Below are 26,326 nucleotides of genomic sequence, written 5' to 3'. Positions count from 1 at the left end.
GACATTTTATATGTCCGATATTGTCTCAATTTGTTTCCTAGACAGAACCCTCAAATACCGGACTGTCTGGTTCAAAACCGGACACCGGGCAACCCTAGCCAGGGCAGAGCCAAGAATGTGCTTCAATTAATGAATGTGCTTATTATTAATGAGTCCTGTTCCCATCTCTATCCAACAAAGCCCACTTGGGCCCAATTTTAATTTACATCAAGGTCGCTTTGGCAGCACAAAGGGGTTTATCAGTGTGAACCAACTTCATTTACACCCGGAAGCCTTAGTATAGATGAGAATCTGGTCCTTTGTATTCTGATCATTAACAGCAATGGAATTAAAGAGTGACAGTCACGCCAGGCTGGCTTTCTAAGCACTTTACAGCTAGGGAAGGGACGGTTAGAAAACCAGGCCAGTGGTCTCGAGGAGTTTTCATGGGAGACACTCGGATGTCACAGCAATGGCTAAAGCTATAAAAATCCTGGTAGACAGGTTTCAACTACATGGGCGTGAAGAGGCCGTGGTGGGTAGTCATTCCTGCTCATGTTTCATCAATGAGGCGCAACACATATAGCAAAGCCTGGCTCTCACAATGCCACAGCAAAAAAACAAAACCAAACCCCACCTAACTTCCACAGTACAGGATCTGAACATAGAACTGCCTGGTCTGGGAAGCAAAGGAGAGCTGGAACTGCATGCTGAGGAGAGGGGATTGCCTGGAGCAATTGCCTTAAAGCAGGCACCAGAGGCTAACCGTGGAACTGGTTCTTGGCATTAGGAAACGGAGATTTCCTCGTACGTGGCGTTAATAAGAGGAGCTTCTGACTCTCAGAGCACCAAGCAGTGATTCAAAGGCAAGAAGGATGAGGGCGTATTCTACTATTCTTCCAGCTGGACCCTGTCAAGCACTCTGACTGAATTGGTCAGTAGAAGGCAGTGAAAGAGCTCGGTAGCTGAGAGGAAACCGAGTGGCCCGGAAAATACAAAACCTTCAGAACCTGCCTCATAGACCCACAGTGAGCCAGCAACAGCCCCAAAAGAACGCGCCTGGGGGAACCCACTTTGCAGAAGGAGGTGATTCCAAAGGCAGCTATACCCATATTAAGCATAAGCCAGCACGATTATGTGCCATCTTCACATGGCTGTAATGCCTCTTTGCTTCCTTGCTTTCCTTCTTACCTGCTGATGCTGCCGGGCTCCTGCTGTGATAGACTTGACCAGGGTGCCTATTAACGGCTTACACATGACCTGTAACAAAAAAGAACCCCGCCATTATTAGAACCCCTTGCCACAAAGCCTAGGTTTTTTGTTTTGTTTTTTTAAGGCTGCTATTGTAGTCAGCTGCTGTGTGTGTTGATTCTCCACCTGGCTACTTAAAAGGTAACATGCTTTGCTCACAGCAACTTTGAGCAAAACCTTAGCTCTACAGAAGTCAGTGGCAAAACTCTGTCTTCAATAGGATCACAATTTCACCCTATTTCCTGCCTGGTACTGTGGGCTTAAAGCCTGGATTTTGCCAACAATTTATGCACCTTCACAGTCTCAGTGAAGCATGAGAACACCCAGAATTAGGGTCTGTCTACAAAGTGACGTTTTCCTGATTAATTCCATGTCTGGCAGCTTTTATTCCAGAACCTTTAGTATGATTTAACTTAATCCACTTTGCGAGTGCTTTATCTAGCTTTAAATTCACACCCAAAGCTAATTTATTCCAGATTAGTTTTCTTGTGCAGACAGGCCCTTCGGATGGTGAATACTAAATAAACAAGCAAGAGTTTTGGAAGGGAAACCGATTGCACAGGAAAATCAGCCTGTAACTAATGCAGCTCAAGGAAAGTTTCCTTACAGTCAGGGAATCCCATAAGTTCCCACTGCTGAATTTCTCGCCAAAAAACAGGTATTGACTAGGGATGTTAAATATCAACTAATGAATAGTCAATTAACCTCGCGAATTCTTATCGGTTAGTCGATTATTCTATAGTCCCCAGGGAGTGGGGCCAGCAGCTAGTGCACTCCAGCCCCACTCCTGAGGAGCCTCCTGTCACCCCATGCTGCTGTGTCTCTATCAGAGGCAGCAGCACGGGGAATCAGGCAGGAGCAGGTATGCTGCCTGATATAGAGGCAGCAGCGCAAGGTGGCAGCAGCCCTTGTCCAGGGAGAGTGGCGTCTGAGCTCCCACACCCGGCGTGAGCCAGAACTGAGCCGAGCTGCCTGGCTCCTTATACACTTGAAATGCAGAGTAGCAGTGTTGGTAGATCCCGCACCCAGTGCAAGCCAGGACTGAGCCGGGCTACTGGCCAGCCTGCTAAAAAATTTACTGGCCGGGAGGGATGTATGTAGTTTATTCGCTTTTGCTTATCAGTTAATCGCCTATACTATTACATCCCTGGTACTGACCACTATCAGTGAGAGGATATCAGACTAGCGGACTCTGAGTCTGATTCAACGTGCCAGCTCCTATGTCCCTAAATGAATCTCCCAGCTTCGTGACCATAACTCTAATGCTTTGTTCTGGCCATTGGACACACGCAACATTCTTTGCTGTAGAATGGATGGTCCTGAACTCTTTCTGCTGTTATCAGCACTACAGAGACTCAGGAGGAAACTCAAGACCTGTGACTCAGTGAATAAACAGCCCTGGCAACAGGCAAAACTGAAACTAGACACTTCCACACCCTCAGAAAACAATCGCCTTTCAATGGGAAAATTCAGGGAGGTTTAGAAGGCCATCCTGAAAGTGATTCCTTGCCCTTAGCCTCCAGTGCCTCCAATGGCAATCAAGGGCACTTGGTATCTTACAGGATCGGGTCCTAAGCCAGCTGCCCCAAGATCAAGGAAGAGCTAGGAGTAGACCTATGAGACTCTCTGGCCAATAGATGGTATTTGCCCTTCCCACATGACAGCAGTCAAGTTGGCTGGGGCAGGGCACAGCCTCACAAGGAAGCCAGTCTTCCAGAAGCACCCCCTTCGCAGACCTGAATTAAGTAAAGAATCTGAAAATGAATCCACAGATTAGGCTGTTTGACATTTTGGAGCCTCTTTCCCCTAAACAGCCCCGAGACAGCTGCCCAATGGCTGCTCCTCCTGCTCCCAAACAACAGCGGCTGGAAGGGCTGAAGCATCACAGAATTTCACAGGTTTTAGTTTCTTTTTAAACCATCCCCTCCTTTCCTTGATGGCCCCAGCTCAGATGTTCCGTGATCAGCTTATTGCAAACACAACCGCTCTCCATGAAGCTAAAGAAACTGCCATAGCAGCCTGGGGGAGATGAATCAGGGGTCTGATTGGGTTTCCACTTGGGAACAGAAATGTGTTCAAATACAGCTCCAAGTCCAGTACACCAGGTCAGCCTCATCCCCAAAGAGGGTTTACAATGCTGAAGAGGCTGGAGAAATGACCCCGCTAAAGCCTCCTTTCCCCAAAAGCCTCTGTGTATCTGAGTCTTCCAGTAGTCAACAGGTGGTGAGGGGTACAGAGAGCAAGGTTCTTGGACAGATTCCCAGAAAACCAGCTGGCTCACGAGGGTTAGAAGCAGCCTATATAAAGAGTACCAGTTCCAAGTAGGTGCAGAGGTTCAAAGGCTGCAGGAGTCAACATCCACTGACTATCCCAAAGGACTGGGGTGACTACTCAGCTCCACTGAGGCTGAAATATGGGCACAGGTGTCTGGTTTGCAGGAGCCTCGGCAGACACTCGGCAACATCTTGTTTGTGCAGCTAAAAAGCCACCACCTGAAGGCAGCTGGACTAGAACTGCCAGCCGAATGCATCTCTACTGTCTTGAGTGTGAGTCCCAAGCTAATAGACACGGGCAGATTTCATCTGGCTGGGGAGTTACAATGTATCCTAAATTGAATGGCCTTTCAGTTCAATTCAAATTTCCATGCCGGCACCCCCATATGACACTGTATTAATGGCAGAGTGCAACAATAGTTCATTCCTTTGACTCTTAGGGCAACTAGACTACCCTCAGCTTTGGAAATATATGCAAATTAGATGCCAATTTGCATATCTTCTTCCGATCCCTTTTTGGAAAGAGCTTTTTTCGGAAAAAATAGCAGCCTAGATGGGGTTTTTTACGCAACCCCCCCTTTTTCGAAAGAACCCTTATTTCTCAAAAAATGAGGTTTACAGGGTTCTTTTGAAAAAGGGGTTTTTGGCACGAAAAACCCCATCTAGATGGCTTTTTTTTTCTGAAAAAAGCTCTTCTGAAAAAGGGATTGGAAGACATGCAAATTTGCACCTAATTTGCATATCTTCTTTCGGAAGCCGAGGGTAGTCTAGATGTGCCCTCAGACTTAGCAGGCTGAAATCCTTACAAGCCTCACAGCTGTTTTGCAAGCCTGCAATAAACAGGAAAAGAAAACATGTTGCTTTCTGAGGGTTTATAGTGGAACACAGCGAACCACATTCCGGGTTCTACTTACCGGGAAGCGGGCCAAAAGATCCAGGAACATAGCGGCCGTGAGGGCACTCTTTCGCTTGGTCAAGAATCCACTCAGTGCCTCTTGATACACCATGGTCACTCGCTTCAGGTCCAGAAGGCCTGTGTCCGAAAGCTGGAAAAGTACAGCAGGGAGAGATGAGCTTGGGAAGCAATGGGATTGAGTCTGTTAATACCAGAGCACCTGGGAGCACGCGCTGGATTGCTAAAACTTAACGTTCTTGGGCAACTTACACACTTGCCCCAAAAACAACATGCCTACCTCAGCATATTCCGCATGCACCCGAACTCACACGTGCTTGGAGTGTGCGAGGAATGCTGGATCAAGATCTCTTGGCTCATTTGTAGCTCCCCATGCACTTTACAAAAGGGAACTCTCCTTAGTCCCACTGTGTAGGTAGGGAAAACTAAGGCACGGCAAGAGACTGACATTAAGATTTTCAGAACAACTCCAGACTCCCATCCAACGTCATGCAGCAGATCAGTGGCAGAGCTAAAAACAGCACCCAGGTTTCCGATTGACAATCCACTAGGCAACGCTGCCTCCAGGTGAGATGCGCCATGGTGCCATCGGCTGGGTTACCACCCACTAGTCTCAGCTGAGAGCAGTGCAGAGCAGTTCAGTTTTACAAACGAGACTCCGATTACCTAAAGAGCTGTCAGCACTGGGGAGGTTTTTGACACACATACCTCTGGGAATACACAGAGGGGTTCCCTCCCCATACACACCCCGTCATTTGCTGTGTGAAATTACTCTGATCTCCTTGTGATGGTGGGGCTCTGCTACGTCTGGCTCTCGTGCCTACGCCGTGCTCTGTTCCCACCCGGCTGCACAATGTGAATGGCAGTGCCCCGCAAGAAGGGGCCCCCAGCCAGGTAGGCGGAGGGGGAATCAGGCACCGCCCACAGCTACAGTGATTAGGGATGGGCAGATGGACCCCCAGACCCGAACACTAGGCTAACAGTCACCAGACAGACTCTTGGGATATAAATCTTATCCAAGCCTCATTACAGGTCTGCTCACGATCCCCTCTGACCTGTCTGCTTAATTGCACAAGGTGGCCTCAGAGAACTCTACCGCCTCAACTACACCGGAAAGTTAGCTGGACATAGTCACATCGCTCAGGGCCGTGAAAAATGCTCTCTCCTGGAACATGTCCTTACAATAGGCCTACCTCCCAGTGTTGCTGCAGGTAGGTCGACAGAGGAATTCTCCCATCGACCTAGAGGTGGCTGAACTACACTGAGGGGAAAAACCTTTCCACCAACGTAGGAAGTGTCTACATTACAGGGCACAGCTGCACCACAGCAGAGTACACATGCCCCGAGACATCCGAGGGGGCATAAAGGCCAACCAATACCACCCCACTCCTCCTGGAAGAGGGCTGAGAGTCAGCAGGAAGAGGTAGTGGCGCTGAGATCCATGAGAACAATGGGATAAAAAGCATGAATATGTATCCATGGGGCCCGATCTACTATTCAGTTAGCAGGCACCCAGGAACGTATTAGCAACCCTTTGATGGCTGAAGGAGAGACGGTTAAGATGTCCAGGTGGTTAAGATGGAGACAGGCTAGAAAGGGAAGCGAGGATACAGCAGTGCAGGAACCAAAGGGGTCTTCTGATTAGGGATGTGAATGGTTAACCAGTCACGGCCTGGAGCAGTCCCACCACTCACCGCAGGAAGGGGAGCAACATAACATTTAACTGGTTAAGCAGGATTTCACATCCTACCTCTGATCAGAGAGCAGGACATTGTGGGGGACCACAACTGCGGAGTGCAGTGCAGACTGACAATAAAAAGCCAGCTGGGATCTCAGCCATGTAGAGCCCTTCCTGGGAAGGTGGCTGTGACAGTTCTCGCCCCAAGCTTTATGAAAGTGGCTTATGAATATGCATATGCATAACTCAGAGATGCTTTGGACAAAATACTTCATGTAACCTCTCAATGTTCATGTTACAATCTGCTGGATCTTATTTTGGTGCATGTAGCGTTTTTGTATATAAAGTTAGAAATATGAAGCCTGAGACTGTTTATAGCTTTAAATGTGCTAATCAGAGCCTGGAAGCCTGAACGACTGACCGCTTAAGCCCTACTGGTTGTACTTACTAAAGACACTTTTGTTTACTATCAAGCCCAGTGTAAATAACTGTTACGTGGGGAAACACCCACTGTGCATATCCCTCTTTCATTGCTAAAGGGGAGCTTTCCTGAACGACCTTTCACAGTGGAAAACTCTTACACAGAGACAGATGGAGTTATCTGAGATTTTGATCCCTTTGGAGGGTTGGTTTCCTAAGTCCGGTGCCCTAGAACTACATCCTCCCACCGCGGAAACAGTTCAGGGTCTGCATTGCTCTCCAGGCTCTTTGTGCCTGGGCTGGAGAAGAGCAGAGGATCTGGCCCAGCACAACAGGCTGGTGGAGAGCCCCTGAGAGCAAGGAGGCGGGCGTCAGTGGCATGATCAGCACACCGGGGAACAATCTGTGACCACATCCCAGCACGGCGGCCGGCCCTCTTACCTGGTCAGTCTGCGCACTGTTCTCTTTGTTATTTTTCTGTTTCTTTTTCGAAGAAGAAAGAGTCGCCGCCTCTTCTCTGGCCATGTTCCCTTTCAGCACTTTGAACAGGTACAAAGAGGCGCTGCACCAGACACAAAAACAGAGACGGGCAGCGTTGAGGTGAGAGCCCGAAAGCCAAGACCGAGGGCCCTGCAACCAGATCTCCACCAGAATTCACAAGCAGGCCACTGGCCACACCAACAGAGCAAGCTGCTTCTCTCAGCGTTCTGCAGCCAGGCCAACAGTCGGGCCTGGAGGCTGGGTCTCCTCGCTCGAACGCGGTCGCTTGTTTCATTGACGGCTACGTCAGGAGCTCTCGTGACACCTACCCAAGGCTAGCCCAGTGCCTTGCTCTCTCCTTTACTGTATTCTGTTAGCGCCTACAGCCGCCCTATTGCGCTAGGCACTGTTCACATGTAGTGGGAAGGCAGTCTCCCCCCAGGGGGATACAGCCCACAGATTACAGAGGGAAGCACAGTGTTACAGTTGAGTCAAACCTAACCAGGCACGTTTACAGCGCTACGTCGTGGACGGCTCAGAGATGGGAAAGGACTAGCTCAAAGTCTCCCACCTTTTCCGGCGTGACATAAATACGGGCAGCACCAGCCGCCTGGGAGAGCCTAACCCACCTGCAGAGAAGCAGACACTGTCAAGTGGCGCTTTGCTCCCCTCCCATTTGCTATTGTCAGCAGCGTAAAGCTCAGGCTGCATTTCCCCCAGGAAATACAGATGGGGAAAGAGGCTCTTAAGATGCATGCAGCAAGGGGAATCCAGCCCTGAAGTGACACCAGTTCCCATCTGGATCAGATAGTATCCGGACCCAATTCTATCGCCTGCTGCGGAAGCCAGAGGGAGTCTTTGCACTTTCTACCAGTTGGGAGGGACCCCATATCTCAGGCAAGAGGAGCACGACAGATCTCGCTTCTCATATCATCGGTGCTTCCAAGTGGCAGGCCACTTTCCTAGCTTGGCAGCTCAGCCGCTAGCCCACAATTCTCAGGACATTCCCCCCCCCCCCCGACTTCTACAGACTCCTAGGGATTTCCAACCTGCGTGATTCCCCCGGATCTACCGGTCAACGTCGTCTCACCGGCTCTCTCTCTTGGCATGTTCTCAGTGCTACCGTAACTAAGAGGTTACAATGGAGCACAGAGAATACTGCTACCGCCCACCCTTCAGTTAACCACTTGAAACACTGGCGCCATTTCCTCAGCCCACGAGCCCAACATCTTTGGCTCCACCAACCTGAACGGAGGCCCCTCCCTACTCACACAGCGAAACGGCCTGTTCATCTGAGCACATGGACCGAAGACAGACCTCGCGTCAGGCCTCCACTGACGTCAGTGCAACTGCACCCACTTGCAAGAGCTGCAAATACGGCCCCGATCCTAGCCCTGTGCGAGAGAGTTCTCCCAGCCTCGCTACCCACCTGAAATAGTAGAGGGCCACCGCAGAGTCCGTGTGCTTGCTGGCTCTCTTCACGAGGCTCTCCAACTGGGCGTGCAGATCTGCCTGATGGTCACCCACGCTCTTACAGTACTGCTTGGCTCTACATAAGCGGTTCCTGAAAAGAACGTTAGAAGGGACACGGGCCATAAAAACGCAAGGCTGTCACCTCGGGAGAGAGAGTTGGGAGCAATGCGCTGGCATTACCCCTCCATGGCAGGGCTCAAAAGTTACCCAGCATGCACCTCACAGCTGGAAACGGGAGCCATGCTGCAGCCACAGGTAACCCTGCTTACAGGACTCATTAGCGGTTCGATTCAAGGGCGGCCATGTTTGCAGAGCAGCTGCTCTGCAAACCTTTCATCTAGAGATCCACACTCACAAATTCGGTGGCCTCCAAGCTTGTCAGTACTAAGGCACATGCAGAGCAGCAGCTGGAGGTGAGAAAGTGACTCCTAACTGAAGGTGCTTGGAGCAGGGTTCTGCTGGGGATAGGAGGGTGCCACGTACTGTGCACAGCACGCTATGCCTCATGCCAGTCTGTGCTATCAGCCCCTCTTGTACTCTTTAACAACCCCAAACACACACACACACACACACACACACACACACACACACACAGTTCTGCTTCTGCACATGGAGGTTCTCTATTCATAAAAACACCCTCCCTCCCGAAGCTGGCTGGGATGACGTCAACTACCAGAGAACTCAGGAACGTGTTAGTCCCATGTGTCTCTGCACCTCCCGTAGGAGGATAGCACGTGTCTCAAAATAATCTCCTGCTGGAAAGTGAGATTCCTTGCTGCAGGACCATGAACAGCAGCTCAGCGGTGCTTTTCCCCACCCACTGCAGGGCTCACAAGGCAAGGTCCAGCAGGGCGGGGCCTTGTAAATCACGTTTTATAATTTGGAAAATTTACCCAGCACTTTGGAAAGAGAATCAATTGTTGGGTGATTTCATGCTGGACAAAAGAGGGCGAGTTTCCACTTACAGCATGTGATTCAATGCACAGTCTGAGGTCTACGGAAAAATTCCCATGGACTTCAGAAGCATGGGATCTAGGGAAGTTGCCTCCTTCAAATCTATTCAGTATTTGAAATCCGTCACTAGGAGGGGCCTGAACAAGGAATGCTATAAACAATTTAGAAGGAAAAGAATCCTGACCCAATCATGTGCAATTAGCAGGAAAAAAAAGAAATATATTTAATCCATACAGAGTACATCTACACTGCACGGCTATTTCGGGATACTGGAGGTATCCCAAAATAGCTACCCTAAGTCTACACAGGCCGCCCGTTATTTTGAAACATTTTTCAAAATAACGGGTGTGCTATTTCGCCATCCCAGCAAACCTTGTTGCACGAGGGATAAGGGATGGCTCGAAATAGCGTTTTATGTTTAAATTTGGCACTGTGTAGATGCGCCAAATTTCAAAATAAGCTATTTTGAAATAGATTTGAAATAAGATACGCAATTTCTTATTTCGCGTTTAGGGTGCTGTGTAGACACACTCTCTATACACTGCAGCCTCACCGTTGCCACCTGCGACAGAAACCAAAGACAGCCTGACATAGTTAAAGGGCTCCGAAAGCCATCTCAGTGCGGACACTTACTTGAAGATATCGGCTGTTTTCTGGAGGAAGTCTTGCTCCTGCTTATCTGCGTCTGAACTCATGCTCTGCTCAATCACCAGAAGCAGGGCCTCGATAATATCAAACACAAGAGGACTCTCCGGCTGCTTAGCAAGGAACACCTCAACAAGGTCCAGCACCTAGGAATACCGGTCATTTAAAAGAGAATCCCTGCTATGTGGGGCAGCAGGATGTGCCAAGAACAGCTCCCTCGACTGGTCTATTTTCAAGGCACACTTGCCAACTTGCAGGATAAAAATGAAACACTTAAAAAATATATCACATTTTCATGTGAAAATAGGACACCTACTAACACCTAGAATTGCTGTAACTGACAGAGATGAGTGAAGAAAATTTCTGGGTTTTTCCCTCGAGTTAGTACATTTGACAGTGCTCTGTGGTTAGTGAGTCTCCTGGTGTTGCTGATGGGTCAATGACATTTCCCAGCCAGATCCTCAAAAGGTGTCAACTAGCGTTAACAAAATGGACAATCACTTCCGTAGTTAAGCATCTGGCCCACTCACTTCCAGCCCAACATGGTGATCTCAAACCAGTTCACAGGTGGAGGTAACTAAAATGAAAATTCAGATGCTCCAAGGACCCTGGACACCCTTTGGTTCCTTTTTCTCCCTCTTGCATTGTCAACATTTATGAAAAAGTTACTGCACAAAAATCCTTTTACTGGATGAAGCAGCTTGACAAATCTCAATCAATTCTATAGATTCTACTGCCATCTAGCAGTCGCGAATCAATACTACATTCACAGCTACCCAGGGTAACTGGTTTCACTGCCCAGTTCATCTCCAAGACCGGCCATTATTATACCCAATAGGCCAGGGAAAACATACAGGCAAGAGTTTCTAGAAGGGATTCTGGATGCTTCAACTTCTTGATGCCCAACCTGAGACATAAAAATCAAAAAGTGCCAAGTCTGATCTGAAAAATCAGGCCCTTTTAAGACATCTCCAATTGAGCGTACAACAGTTATGGCACCTAAAATCACTGCTGTCTTTTGAAAAGCTTTGCTTTTTATTAGGGCTGTCAACTGATGTGCGTTCACGGCTGCGATTAACGCAGGGCAGGATTAACGCATTAATTTCTTTTAACACATTAATCGCAGGTGTTAATGCTGCGCTGTCCCTTTCAAGCCCTGCCCTGGCACTTCAAAGGAGCCTGGGATCAGCTGGAGTCCTCAGCTGACCCTGGGCTCCCACAGTGCTGCCCCTTGGAGACGCCAGGGCAGCATTTCCAAAGGGCAGCAAGGCACGGAGCCAGGGTCAGCTGGGGACTCCAGCTGATCCTGGGCTCCTGCAGTGCTGCCCCTTTGAAATGCCACCGCAGCGTTTCAAAGGGGCAGCGCACGCAATTAATCACACAATTTTTTTAATCACTTGACAGCCCTACTTTTTATTAATTATTATTATTATTTTACATATTGCAGTGGGACTTTAGAGTCCTTTTCATGATCTAGAATCCCCAACGTGCTAAAAGCAGTGTTCCTGTCAACTGAGTGCTTCAGCAACCACCCAGGAGAGATGTAAATGCCACCCAGCTGATTAGCAGAGCGCCAATGTCCAGAGCTGGCAGCATGTGTTGCTACTGGTGATGCACATCCACGCATGCCTCAGTGCACATAACAAAATTTATCCTGCACAAGGATGGAAAAAATTGGAGGGAACATTGGCTAGGAACTGTACAAATGCCATGAGACAGGGACTGTTTTCATCTAAAGCTTACACTCTAAATGGACATTTAATATTTCTGGTTTCTTTTGCAGCTTATTCAACCCAATAAAATACATCCAGCTGTCTAACAATATGCAACAAAGATAGACATGGGCCATTTGATAGGAAATTTGCCTCCTACCTTAATCTTAAAATCCCTCCGTAAGATTTTCTCCTTCCGCATCTTTTCTTTCTCGTCCTTCTTTGCCTGGATTCGCTTCTGCTGTTCGGCAAAGAGGGCCGAAACATTCTCATCGAGGGCCAGCATAGTCTCGTCATCCACGTCATCATCGCTCTGATCTCCTCCCTTGAAAAACAAACAACAATTTTACTTATTTTAAAATTCAAATTCCTCTTTTCCCCAGCCTCTTGGGACTACATTTCTCTGGGGTCCAAACACTTCGAGCAACGGAGCGTTCTAGCCTCAAGCAGGACGGGATGGAATTGGCTAGTGTAAGTGCCGGACAGACTTCCGCACATGTGGAGACCAACTTGAACTTTAGACACTTTTACCCAGCACCGATTAGCACAGCAGATGCCTCCCACTCACAGGGTTGGAAGAAGGCAGCAGAGATGCTTAAAAGATCAACTACCTGCCTTGATCTTGCATGCATGCATGTCTCTGACAGCCAGATGACTGCGTAAATGACGAGACAGGTGTTTTCCAGCCACCCTGCCCAGAGAGAAGCAAGAGGCAGAAACACTTACACAGTGTGGGCCCAACTCAGACGGCTTCCAACATGGCCGCTCGGGCGAAGGGACAACTTTTGTGCTCCAACCCCTTCCATGTGGTAAGTGCAGGTGGAAAATTTTGACCGGGATTGTTTTATTCTGAAGCTCACACTCTAACTGGACATTTAATGTTCCCGGTTTCTTTAGCAACTTATTCAACTCAATAAAATACACCCAGCTGTCTAACAACGTGCTACGAAGATAGACGTGGGCCATTCGATAGGATAGTTGCCTCCTACCTTCATCTTAAAATCCTTCCATAAGATTTTCTCCTTCTGCAGAGGGGGAATTCTAGGGCAGGGCTTGGGAACTCGAGTCATACGTTTTAACCAAATAACCCTGATTGCAGAGGCCTAGTGATGGGAAAGAGGCCTGGGTTTCCCTCTGGTCTCTGGCTCATGGTGTGATCTTTGGCAGCTCTCTCAGTGCCATAGTTGTTCCCTCAGTAAAGTGGACTAACATTTAGCCACTCCTCTATATAAATGCTCAGGTTTACTATCCCCCAACTGCCCGACGCTCTGCTAACACCGGCATGAGCAGTCTCCACAGGCAGCATATGCAGGCACTGCGCTCCCACACGCAACCTGAATGCAGACCACCAGCCATACTGCGTGGAAGAGCCCAAGAGCATCAGATATTGCCTGAGGCATAAACTTGGAGTTACAGGGATAAATTTACAGAGGAGCTTGAATGGTACTTGGGACTCAAGCCCCACTGACTTTCAATAGGAAGTAAGTGCCTAACTCCCTTAGACGCCTGTGAAAACACCAGCCACGGGTTTCAAATACGTATAAAGCAGCGTTTCTTAAAATATGTTCCGCAGCACGAGGCAGTAGGAGGTGTGCTGTGGAGAACAGAGTTCAAAATGGCCACCCTTAAAAAGGCAAACGGTTTGGCTTTTTCTGCTTAACAACTTCTTTCCCCTGTCCTTTTTTGTTTGTTTGTTTTGCTCTGCTCATCAACTTTTCCTCCCCTTTTTTCTCCCTACTCTCAACAAAAAAAAACAAAAAAAACTGGTATTCCCCATAAAAAAAAATATATAGTTTGGTGTTCCTCAGTCTTAAAAAGTTTAAGAAACACTGGTATAAAGGATAGAGGATCAGGGTTCTCGCTATCCAGAGGAAAGAGGATTAGACTGCATCAGGGCCTTAGTTACACTTAGTACCACGGCATAGTCAGACACTTCCTCTTATGCCCTCCAAAGCACCAACCATCTTGCAGGTTTGCCAACACCTACCAAGGCATTCCCTGCTTGTAGGACATTCATCAGCTGATTCCGAAAATTTTCATCAACGTCATCCGTATTATTCTCGTCTTCACTGTCTTCCTCTCCGTCTTCTGCGGAGCTGTTGTCATCAGAAGAGTCTGCGCTTTCCTCCTCGTCCTGGGAAGAAGAAGAGTCCATCCCACCAATTAAATGTTCCCCACAGGTCTTGGCGGGAGCGATCATTGATTACAAGGGTTCTCATCAATGATACGCCCTGCTCCACTTCCGAAGTGGTGTGGGAATGGAAGGCTGACAAGACAAAGAAGAGGCAATGGCCAGGGCTTGACAAACGACGGCGAAAACCACTCGCCAGCCCTGTACTGCGCATGCGCAAGAGCAGCAATGCGCATGCACGCGCCGCGAATGAACGGGGCACATGGCTGAAATCTACTCGCCACGGGCGAGTAGACTGTATTGTTTGTCGAGCCCTGGAAATGGCAATGTTCGCTTTTCCAATGATACCCTCCCTGCAGCCTCGGCTGGGCAGGCTGCTGGCTGAAAGGACACCCAGTCTGCAGGAAAGGGTTAAGATTGTAGCAGAAAGAGCAGGCCAGGCCGGGACACCTCTCCAGAGTATAATGTAAGAGAATTACCAAAGAGAAGTCAGTCGGGGCAGACTTTGGAGAAGACCCGCAAGCACTGCAGGAGGGGCCTTGTTATTTTCATGCCTAATGAACTTGGATTTGGCCTACTCTCGAGTCACTGCAGAACCTCACAGTGAGCTCCAGGGCCCAGACCACCCTGAGTCACAACAGATATTCAAGCTGCAACCTTTCTGCTTCACCACCACCAGGAGGTAATAACCCAGGTGCCTTGTGGGATGTGCAGCCCTCTTCTGTGGAAATCACATGCTTCGTCTTTTCCAATATGATTTTTCTTCAGGACCCACAGATGATCAGTTAGACCAGGGGTGGCCAACCAGTTAGATACGAAGAGCCAAAAGAGACGTGGATAGTAGAGTAAAAAGCCACATATCCCTCCCCCAGAGCCAGGCACCCGCAGCCCCCCCACTCTAACCCAGTGTCCTCCCCAGAGCCAGGCACCTCCAGGACTCTCCCATTCTAACCCAATGCCTGGGTCTCACCGGAGTGGCCACCGCCACAGCCACACACTTCTCCCTCCAGGAACTGGGGCGCATGCACAAAGCAGGCACGTGGCTCCAAACAAGCCGCAACCCTGAGAGCCGCATTTCTGTGAGCAAAGAGCCGCATGTGGCTTAAGAGCCACAGATTGGCCACCCCGGAGTTAGACACTTTCAATGAAATGTCTTCAGACGACATAAGAAAAATTCACCTTAGCATTAATTGAGAGAGAAATGCAACTAACTTCCCAAGCCACAGATCTGCAATAACAAAGTTTTCAATAGTCAGAGATGGAAAATTATTTCTTTAAATGAAGGAGAGTTACCATATTTGCCCCTGAGCTTTTCTTCTTTTTGTCTGTTTCTTCCATCACAACGACAGCACATTCTTCATCCTGGTCTTGCTCCGGATCAAGCACCTGCGGAAGAGCTTTCCAAATAAGTCCGACTGTTTCTTAATACAGAATGTCCAGCTGTTCACAGCAAACCGAATGAGATGAACAACGACCCCATTCAAGTTATAACAGGCTATAAACCGCTTTTGAGCAGGCAGCAATACTTTTATACCTGTTACTTACAAAAAGTCATAGGTATGATGAGTCAGATGAGTCTTTGCCCACAAAATCTGACGCTCCAATAAATCTGTTAGTCTATAAGGTGCCACAGGACTTCTCGTTGGTTTTGCAGATTCGGACTAACAGGGCTACCCCTCTGATACTCGTAAAATTAACTGACATTTTAGAACATAAGAATGGCCATACTGAGTCGGACCAAAGATCCATCCAGCCCAGTATCCTGACTGCAGACAGTGGCCAATGCCAGGTGTCCCAAAGGGAGTGAATCGAACAGATAATGATCAAGCGATCTCTCTCCTGCCATCCATCTCCACCCTCTGACAAACAGAGGCAAGGGACACCATTCCTTACCCATACTGGCTAATAGCCTTAACCTCCATGAATGTATCTAGTTCTCTTTTAAACCCTGTTACAGTCCTAGCCTTCACAACCTCCTCAGGCAAGGAGTTCCACAGGTTGACTGTGCGCTGTGTGAAGAAGAACTTCCTTTTATTTGTTTTAAACCTGCTGCCCGTTAGTTTCATTTGGTGGCCCCTAGTTCTCATATTATGGGAACAAGTAAATAAATTGTTTTTAACTCAATACACTTTACATTCCTCACAGGAAGTACTTTGTAGCTTTTGGGGGGGTGGGGGGGGACAACCAATAGATTATTCTCTCAGGTGATGTGGCATTAGGTGTAACGTAACCATATTCAATCCGATTTTGAATTTCAAGGACTTTTAATATGTTTTAAATTACCATACATGCTAGACCATATAAACCAAAGTGGTATATAAAGGGACACAATTTCCCACACTAAAGACAGAAGAAAAAAAGTCACCAAATATAAGCCATCACCAGGTTCCCTAGTTCAAGAACAAGAGGCCATGCACAAATTCGCTCATAAGATGCTTTTTATGTACATGCTTTAGAACAACGAGGAATCCTGTTGTTCTAGCAAATTTATTCGGGCCTAAGATGCATCTGGCGAAGTGGGTTTTTGCCCACGAAAGCTTAGGCCCAAATAAATCTGTTAGGCTCTAAGGTGCCACAGGACTCCTCGTTGTTTTTGCAGATACAGACTAACATGGCTGCCACCCTCGATACTATAGAACTCTCTCATTTCATAGCTGCCCTCTCTCAGAGGCCTCGCTTTCAACCCCTGAGCTAGAAACTAGACACATGCTCCTGGACCTAGAGTAACAGAGCTCTAGGGATGTTAATGAATAACTGGTAAGCCTCACCCTTAACTGAAGCAGCTTTTACCCAGGGCAGGTCCAGCGTGGGGTGCACTGTGGACAGGGGAGCTTCATCCCAGCTCCCCCGTTTAATCAGTTAACTGGCTAAACTTAACATTTACCTGGTTAACTAATTAAAGGGGATTTTAAATCCCTAGATAGCAGGCCACAAACTAGAAGGCAAAGGAGCTGCTTTCTGTACCAAACCCCCCCGAGCCCTTACTGTCCTCATTTAACCAAAACTTCACTTTACTTGTAAAACAACCAGAAACTTCAACCAATCCAGCTCCCCTGCCCCGGTCCCTTACTTACATCCAGGATCAGATGCAGAGCCTTCTTTGACATGTAAGGACATATGCGTCCAAACACGCTTTTAGATACCCTGCGCATAAGTAGGCTGGGCTGTGAGAGGAGGGATAGAAGGATTTCCACTATCACCTCTACCCATTCTGGCTCTTCATCATCTGTGCAGGAAAAAGAAAGGCATCAACAGAGGAGAAATTAAAACCCAGGCATCAGACTCTCCAGGTGCTTTAAAGAAAGAGCTGAAGACACCGCCATCTGGCAAAAAATAATAATGCTAGCCAAATGGGGGAATAACACAGGCTCTCCGGCAGTGATGTGGACTTAGAATAATACAGTATCTTGCTAGGTGATGTAACTACAGTAAACTGCAGATAATCCGGCACCTTTAGGACGCAGGGGGTGCCGGATTATCAGATATGCCGGACTATTGGAAGGGAGGGCTATGAGGGGTCTAGGGTAGAGTGGGGGGATGCCACCCCAGACCCCTCATAGCCCCCCCTTCTGATAGTCCGGCTCTGCCCCAGGCATCCCCGATTCAGCCGCACCTGGTCAGTTTCAGCAGCAGCTGAATCGGGACACCTGCGGCAGAGCAGCTGGGGTGCTGCCAGGTTGGTCTGCCTTGGGCTTCCCGGAATCAGCCTCTGGTCCAACCCGGCAGCACCCCAGCTGCTCTGCCGCAGGTGTCCCCAAGTCAGCCGCTGCTGAAACTGACCAGTGGCTGACTCCGGGAAGCCTGGGGCAGAGCAGCTCTGCCTCAGGCTTCCCAGAGTCAGCCACTGGTCAGTTTCAGTGGTGGCTGAATCAGGGACAGCTGGGGTGCTGCTGGGTTGGTCCCACAGCGCCAAGGGGCAGTGCTACGGGACCTACCGGCAGCACCCCAGCTGCTCTGCCCCCGGCTTCCCCGATTCAGCCGCTGGTCAGTTTCAGCTCCAATGGTCAGGCTGCCCATCAGGAGTGCCGGACCATCAGATGCCGGACCAATGGAGTTTTACTGTATATGGAAAAGGTTGCTCACTGTATAGATGAGCGTTTCTCAACCAGTGGTACAAGTACCCTTAGGGGTTCTCAAGAGAAGTCTGGGGGGTACATCAAAACAACTGACATATGGGCTACGTCTACACTGGCCCCTATTCCGTAATAGGGATGCAAATGTAGCACTTGGGAATAGGCAAATCCGCGGGGGATTTAAATATCCCCCGTGGCATTTGCATTTTCATGGCTGCCGCTTTTTTCCGGCTTGTAGATAAGCCGGAGAAAAGCGCCAGTCTGGACGCGATCCTCCGGAAAATAAGCTCTTTTCCGGAGGATCTCTTATTCCTACTTGAAAGTAGGAGGACGGGTGGTGCATGGCTCCAGCCTTTCTAGCCCCAGAGCACTGGGAGGGAGAAGGATGCCTGGTCCCAGCCTCCCTGGCCCCAAGGCACAAAGGGCGGGTGCTGGGGGCAGCCACACTCCTCCCCCAGAATGCCTACAGTCGGTGTTCTAGGGTGCAGGGTCGGTGGGGCCTGGCTGGCGGATTGGGAAGACAAAGCCTTCCCCTGCCTAGCACACAGGCTGCTTATGCTCCCCCTTGTGCTCTGGGCAATGGAAAGCACATTAAATAGGGACAGATGACTGTGAATAATTCCCTGAGTCTCTCTCTTTAGACAGGAGCTCACCAGCCTTCTTGGATTTCTTGTCAAAGGCCCTCTCGATGCAGTTCAGAAGGTCATTCAGAAGGTCCAGGGTCTCTGCCGGAGTCTGTGTGGTGCAAAAGAGAAGCTCAGAGAGAAGCCAGGCAGTCAATCCCTTCTCCCAATGCAAGTGCAATGGCAACTCAAGAAACGTACCCATCTCGGCTCCTGAATTCAGCACAACGTACCATTAGGGTGCTAGGCACACAGGCACGTCGGGGTTGTCACCTCAACCATGTGAGTGAGGGGGGATAAGATGCGGGAGTTACCAAGACGAGCTAGGACTTTAATCTGACGAAGTGGGTCTTTGCCCACGAAAGCTTATGCTCCAACAGTTCAGTTAGTCTCTCAGGTGCCACAGGACTCCTCGCCGCTTTTGCAGATTCAGACTAACACGGCTACCCCGCTGATACTGGACTAGCTAGGAACCTCCTGGGCCCAAGCCTTCAGGGCTGTGCAGACCTTTAGGAAAGTGCCACGAAGAGACAGGAGGCAAGTCTCAGGGAAGGAAGGGAGCTCAACACCTCTGAGGAAGCGCCCAACACTCCCTCCCCAAGGAAGAAGAAATGGCTTTTTGTACATAGAACAATTCTGCAAGAAGAGCCTGGTTTAAAGGCCCTCTCTTTCCAGGCACTAACCGCCCTCCATTTTTTTATAATTATACACAGAGGGGAGGGCAGGCACCACTCCATCGCACACCTGAGCTGGAGACCATGCAAAGCTGGTGCCCAAGGTGAGAAATAAAAGAGAAGGGATTTTCTGGGTGTTTTCTATTACAATTCCTATTTTAACAAGGTGCCAATCCCAAAGGGGAGGTTAGAATGTAGCAACGTATTTTTTGATGCTCTGTACATTTTAAATGAGGACTCTAACAGGCAGGCCTCAAATCCCCACTGTATTAATGACTTTGCTTGCGTAGAATACCCCTCCCCAAGGGATCTCCAAGCATTTGCAGACATTCATCGGTCAGCTACCCCAACATCCCAAAGGCGGCAGCAACAGCACCCCATTTAGGGGCAAAGGTACATGACTTGCCACAGTCACAGCAAACAGGATGGTGAGCTGGGACTGAAAAACCAGGACTCCACCTCCCACTCAATCACGTTCACTCCCTTTCTAACAGCCACGTGCATTTCCTTTGTGGGTCGAAAGCTCAACACTTGTGATTGGTATTTGACCCCGTCCCTTCATTTAAACAGCCAGAAATTCTGATGAATCATAGCTTGTCAATCACACAGCTACTGTCCAGCTGTTTGTGCCAGCAGTTCAGAAAACCCAGGATGGTTTATACAGCTCAGGATACACTGCGCCAATTACCTTGAACAGATGAATGCCCACTAAGAGCAAAAGGTGCTGGAAAGCAACGATTTCCATATTATGGGATTTGTCTTTCTTCTGCAGGTTCTCCAGAGACTGCAGCATTCTGAAGAGACAAACAGGATAAAATCCACATCATCTCAGACAAGAGCAAGAGCTTCCGAAAACCAGTGCAGGAGCCAGCAAGATCAACTGCACCACGGCAGAGGCAATGTAACTAGGCCAGAATCACATCAACGCACGCAGGAAAGCACAGGGCTTTGACTAAGAATTGGCAGACGCAGATAAATTCACTTTCATTCTTGCAACAGCACAGGTGTGTCTGTAGGACAAAGCACAGATCCCCCAGCAGATTTCAGAGGAATACATCACAACAGCATAATCATTTCGAGTGGAATGAGTTCAGAACAGTCATATGGGAGCTGGTGGAACTGGCCTTTCTGGAGAAAAGATTAAAAGAGAAATCCAGGCTGGGAAAGCAGTGGCTAACAGGAATGCAAAGGCATATGGCCATCAACAAGTATCTGAAAGGTGGAAGGAGCAAGAGGGAGAGTTTGAGTTGGGGCAAGACAGGGTGGATTTAAAAAAAATGATTTTTTTAAGTCAATGTTTTTAATTTAAATTGGATTTTAAAACATTTTAATCAATAAAATACTAAATTTCTCATTTAAAAATAACAGTAACTGTTAAATCTCATCACGAACATGGTATTCCTACAGGAACAGCCTTATAAAAATGAACTGATGTCTCTAGTCTGTCCAGCCTAACAACCAGCTCTTGGGGCCTTGAAAGTTCTGGGCTTTCCATTTCTGAGTCCACCGAAACGCACATGCAAACACAGACACGGGCGGGATAGGACTGTTTTTGTTCTGTGCTTATGTGGTGGGGAATGTTTTCAAGAAATTCCTTCCCTGGGTAAAAAAGGAAAACGTGTCAAGTGTAAGCAGAGCAAGAAGAAGATGCAGAGCCTCACTGCAACAATGAAACATCAAAAGGAAAACTGCCTATTGGGAGAAAATGACATGGCTATCTCTGAAGAACAATGGGAACCAACTTTGCAATGTATCCTTCTTCAAGACTCTCTCTATGCCTTTTAGTAGAAGTGGGGTTTAACGAGTAAATTCCCCAAGCTGTTCTCTATGTTGGATATTGTTAGGAAAAAAAGTTTAATTTAGCTAATCTTCATGGCTTGTTTAATTAGTTAACTAAGTTTAGAATCTATCACCCAACTATACGGCAGAGAAAGCTGCACTAATAGCAATCTAGAGTTGCCAGTGGCCGTTGGAATTTTACATAATGACATATTACATAAAACATGCCTCTTATTTTGGAACATCATGACCACAGACCATAATGGTGATGCCATAAGCCTGTTCCCTATTTTACTTCAGCATAACTCAGCTTTCCCAAAGGAACCCCCATCCTATTCTTGTTTTCAATGGGACTTCCTCCAAAATTAAGCACACTCTAAGCACAGTCAGTCTTAGCTTTTTTAGTAACTTGGAACCAGATCTGCATCAAAATGACAGTGGACGTAGGAAAGATGAGAGCTTGTTCTAGAAGTTTTAAGGAGAGCACACAGTTAGTGTTCTGAGGACTTGTTTGTCAGAGTTAATAACATTTGAATTTTTTTTTTTTTAAAAGAGTTTAAGGACAGACGTCAGCCAGCAACCCAGGAAACTGCTCAATCGCAAATGTGAAATATGCAAGTAAGAGTTAAGATTTAGTTTAATAACATGCAAGTGCCGTTGTGTTTGTGTGTGTGAGAGTTAACTCTTACCATTCCTAAAGTGCTGCTGCTACATCTGCAACTTGGTACAGGTAATGAGTATTATGTACTATTTCCTAAATGAACAAAAATCTAAACAATTAAACAAAATATACCCTCTTAGATTATGTAAACTGTTGACTAGAGCTGTAAATTAACATGTTTTAGTGGCCAGATTTGCACTATTGTTTGTAGAAATAGTCGAAGTAGGTATCAACGTGAAATTGTATTTAAATCAATGATTTTTTTTCGATTATTTAAATCCATGATTTAAACGGTCTTGATTTAAGGCAATCCACCCTGGTGCAAGGGAGTCTGGCGAGGAGAAAAAAAGGGGTGAAGTAAAAGGGAAAACACAGGCAGGATTTCAGGCACAACTTCTACAGACTAACAAAACATCAAGGATGGGTCTCCAGAGGAAGGAAAGGAACAGAACTGTGCTGCTTAGGACAATTCACTCACACTAGACATAGTACAGCACAGGGAACCATCATGCACTGACCAAGACAACAAACTAGGTGCCCCCAGAAGGCTTATCGCTGTTAACATCGAAGATGCACACGCAGCAGAGACTAAATAGGCAGATACAGGCTGCTTCACCCAGCGTGCAGGAGCTGCTTTTTCAGTCAGGCAGCTGCCATTGTCTCCTGTTAAATGCCTGGACGACTCCAGTCTAGAGAAATCAGCTGTTCTACTATGATCTGACCCAAACAGAGGCCTCGCTCACAGCCTTGGAGGCACCTCTAGAAGGGTCCTGGCAAACCACGTTCAAGGAGCACTTTTTACTCGGGCTGTCAATTAGTTGCTGCATTTACACCCGCAATTAACGCAGGGCAGAATGAACGCGTTAAAAAAATTAACTCGCGTTAATCGCAGAGGTCGGCAAACCAGCATGAGCTGCTGCAGGGGCCGTCTCTGGTAAGGTGCAGTAATATAAACTGCCACCACAGGGTACACGGAAAAATGAAGCAGCCAAAAAGGAGGGGGGAAAAACTGAAGCCATGGTTCCAGCTCCAACGGAGAAGTAAATAAGAAAAGTAAAGACCTTGACACCCATCCCTCTCCCCGCCCAGGTGACCACATTTAAAAAAAAAAAAATAGCTGGGGGGGGGGGGCAGCTAGACCAACCTGTTCCCCCATCCCCGGCAGGGCTCACCCAAGCTAACTTCTCTTTGCCTCCTGGGGCTGGGACTAACCCTCCCCCCACATCAGATTCTGGGGCTGAGTCCCCCACCTCCCGAACTCTTCACTGCGCATGGTGGGGTTTACCCCACCCCATCTCCTGAGCTTGGGGGCTGACCCCCACCCCTGAGCCCTATGACACCTGCAGTCAGGGACTGAGCCTCTCCCTCCGAACTCTGCACAGCAGAGTCTACCCCGTTCCGGCCCAGTGCCGCCCGCAGCTGGGGCTGAGCTAAAAAAGGACTCTTTTGAATAGGACACAAATATATAGATTTTATAGAAGAATTTAAGTTCAGCTTTCATGATAGAATTTGCACTACAATACTGCAGTGAGGTGAACTGAAGTGGTTGTTTTTTTTATGGTGTAAATGTTTTGTAATAAGAAATAAATATAAAGTGAGCACTATACACTTGTATTCTGTGTGGTAATCGAAATCAATATATTAGAAGATGTAGAAAACATCCACAAATATTTAAATAGATAGTATTCTGACGACTGTTCTGCAGTAGGATTAATTGCACAATTATTCACAATTAATTTTTTTAATGGCACGATTAATAGCGGTTTTCTTTCATCGTGCAATTAATTTTTTTAATCGCTTGACAGCCCTACTTTCTACCCCAATTTCTTGCATTCCTCTATGGAGCCTAGACTTCCTGCATGCCTCAGCCATTCCCATTATTCTTCCTCATCCCCACAACGAGTCACCACACTTCAGATGGCCTCCCAAGCCTCTTACCGGTCCCAAGCAGCCCTCTGTTCGGCGGTGAAAGGAGTCACAGCCTTGACGTGCTTCCCATGGGACAGGAGGGTGCTGGCGTACTGGAGAATGAGGTAGAGCCACAGGCTCCTGTCTGCAGTCACCCCATGGACGTGCTTTTCCCTCAGGGCGGCAGCTTCCGCCGTGTCCCCCAGCACAGGCAGATTGTTTAAAATCTGAAGCAAACTGAAAAGCAAGCGGATAGCAGAGAGAACCACGTTAAATGGAAATCTGCGGCTGTTAGCATGGGTCTCAGTGCTGTAGTAACCCTGTAACTTTCTAGTTACGTACTAGCACCCCTCTGTATGCGATTTATTCCGCCATCCGTTCCCAACACCACAATGGCTGGGATGAGGGAGAGGAACCAGTCTCCAAACACGGCTCCATCGTTCTAGTCCTTTCCTGGTAGGAATAGATGTATTGGAATTTATCACATCTGTTTGCAAACTTTTTGCTTCCATGACCCAAAATGTAAGAACAATTCTCTCCTGAGACCCCATTTATACTAGCAGAGCTTCCAAAGACCCCCCAAGCAAGAGCAGCTGTACCAAGGGCTGTCCGAACATGAAGTCAGACTGAGTCCCTGCCCTGAAGGACTTACAGTCTAAAGCATGGGTTCCCAAACTGGGGGGCATGAAGAAATTCCAGGGGGGGCATGAGGCAACCCAGCCCCCTCCCCCCGAAATTTTGTTGCTATTTCTGTTTTTCGGCCCCCGATCAGTTCCTTTTTTTTTTTTTGCTCAACGAGTTTTGCTGCTTTGTATTGAGGGAGGGCGTGAGGGTTTCTCAAAAATCAAAAAGGGGGCGTGATGCCAAAAAGTTTGGGAACCACTGGTCAGAAATCCCCGTTTTACAAATGGAGAACTGAGATGCAGGGGAGATGAAGAACCTTGCCCAAAGCCACCTAGGAAGTCTGCGGCAGAACTGGGAATCCCACCTCTAAGTCCAGTGTCTTATAACCAGCAGGCCATCCCTCCCGGAGCTCTATCCCACCGCGCCTCGCAGGAGTCTTTGCAAAGTGACAGCTCTCCTCAATGCCTCTCCCCTTCTCCCAACATCCAACAGAGGGGCACTTGAGCACCCGGCCTCTTGGTTGCCTGACAGAGGAGCATCAGATGCAGCAACATTGCAGAGACCAATACTCTATTTGTTTTGCTCAAGAACAGGAAGGGTGAGTGGAGCGCCAATCGGCAGGCCTCAAAACCAGTGCCCTTCTGCTCATCCAAACTGGCGCAGGGGCAACTGGGAGGGAGGGGGAAGATCCAAAACTTGCCTGTAACTGGGCAGTCAGCTGAACCGATACTTCTCTCAACTAAATGGGGCTAGATCTGGAACACACTGTGGATTCAGGTAACTGGGCTGTCTGGCTCAAGGAAGCCTGTATCACTGGAATTATTCTACACCGTTCAGAGGCAATGGAGAACAGCCACATAACGCTCCCAGGCCCTGCGGTGTCACCACAAAAGCCCCCGTCCCTGGAAAGGATAAACAGTGCCCCCCTCAGGCAATACTGCTCAGTCCACGGGGCCAAATGGAAACTAGAGGAGAAAGGCAAACTGGCCTCACCTCAGCACTGCCAAGATACGCTTTGGGCCAGCTATTTTGTTAAGAAGCAGCTTAAGCATTTCCAGGAAGTTTTACCCAAGAACTCTAAGGAAAAGGTCACAGAGGCACACGACACTTAATGCAACAGAAGTGCAGAAACCCCACTTTCTTGTCGCGTGCCTGGTAGGGCCAGAGGTACCCAAAGCAGGGACTGTCAAACTACAGGAGAGGGGCCAATAGCAGGTCCAGCCACCTGCCACAGCCCTCTGCCCAGTACTCTTGGACCCACAATTGTGCAGGGGACACAGTGCACCCACAACTGGGGGCACTAGGACACGGCAAGGCCTTCCCCCCGCACCAGGGGAGCCAGATGGAGCTGGAACCTCAGGATTTTCCAGTCAGAAATCGAGACAGTTCTGGCTGTCTGAGCCCTGTGCTGATGGGCTGCTGGTACCAACCTCCCCCTCCCTTCTCACCTCAGCTTCACTCTACACCTGCCCTCCCCCTCGCCCCCATTCAGCTCACTCACTCCTAAGCACCCACCCCACCAAAAAATTGTGCACTTAACCTGGTTACCGCCATCCCATTGCTCACGCTGCTTGTGTGTCCTATCCCTTCCCTGACCCCGCATCTGTCTCGTCTCAAGACGTTATCGTTTCGTTGTTTCCTTGAACCAAGGCTTTGTCTACACTGAAAAGTCTGAAGTGCAGCTGCGGCAGCAGCGCTTTAAACTGAACGCGTGGCCACCACCTCCGTGAGGGAAGCAGTTAGCAGCATGGGAAGCGAAGCTCCCAGCACTGTAGCCCTGTTAACACTTGACAGCGCTGTAAATTGTCTTGCGTGGGGGCGGGGAGGGAGGAGAAGGGAATGTTCAGATCCCTGAGCCAGAAAGTTGCAGCGCTGTCAAGAGCCAGTGTAGACTTAGCCTTCAACTGTAAGTTCCTTGGGGGCAGAGACCATCTTTTTGTTCTGCGTTTGCACCTATCCCCATGGGGCACACAACACGTAGGCGCCACGGACAACACAAACAATACACAATAACATGTCCCTTCTAGAGAAAAGGAACATCAGCTTCCAACATTAAATGCCCCCAGGCAAAGTCC

At 48.4% G+C, this 26,326-nt stretch overlaps 1 protein-coding gene across 1 annotated transcript in view; it reads right to left on the bottom strand.

Moving 5' to 3' along the window:
- Positions 1–26,326, bottom strand: part of MYBBP1A (MYB binding protein 1a) — an 81,306-nt gene that overhangs the window by 38,189 nt on the left and 16,791 nt on the right. Inside the window, exons 12-23 of the mRNA XM_075904314.1 lie at positions 23,658–23,864; positions 19,968–20,073; positions 18,636–18,717; positions 16,984–17,135; positions 15,203–15,295; positions 13,766–13,912; positions 11,939–12,103; positions 10,055–10,212; positions 8,424–8,558; positions 6,956–7,076; positions 4,418–4,549; positions 1,171–1,239 (exon numbers count right to left, since the gene is read on the bottom strand). Coding sequence (XP_075760429.1) covers positions 1,171–1,239; positions 4,418–4,549; positions 6,956–7,076; positions 8,424–8,558; positions 10,055–10,212; positions 11,939–12,103; positions 13,766–13,912; positions 15,203–15,295; positions 16,984–17,135; positions 18,636–18,717; positions 19,968–20,073; positions 23,658–23,864 — 1,567 coding nt within the window. The remainder of the gene's footprint in view (positions 1–1,170; positions 1,240–4,417; positions 4,550–6,955; positions 7,077–8,423; positions 8,559–10,054; positions 10,213–11,938; positions 12,104–13,765; positions 13,913–15,202; positions 15,296–16,983; positions 17,136–18,635; positions 18,718–19,967; positions 20,074–23,657; positions 23,865–26,326) is intronic.

This window comes from Pelodiscus sinensis, chromosome 21 (genome assembly GCF_049634645.1).
Source record: "Pelodiscus sinensis isolate JC-2024 chromosome 21, ASM4963464v1, whole genome shotgun sequence".
Taxonomy (NCBI): domain Eukaryota; kingdom Metazoa; phylum Chordata; order Testudines; family Trionychidae; genus Pelodiscus; species Pelodiscus sinensis.
The sequence above is the reverse complement of the archived record's forward strand: the minus strand, read 5'-3'. Positions and strand labels throughout refer to the sequence as shown.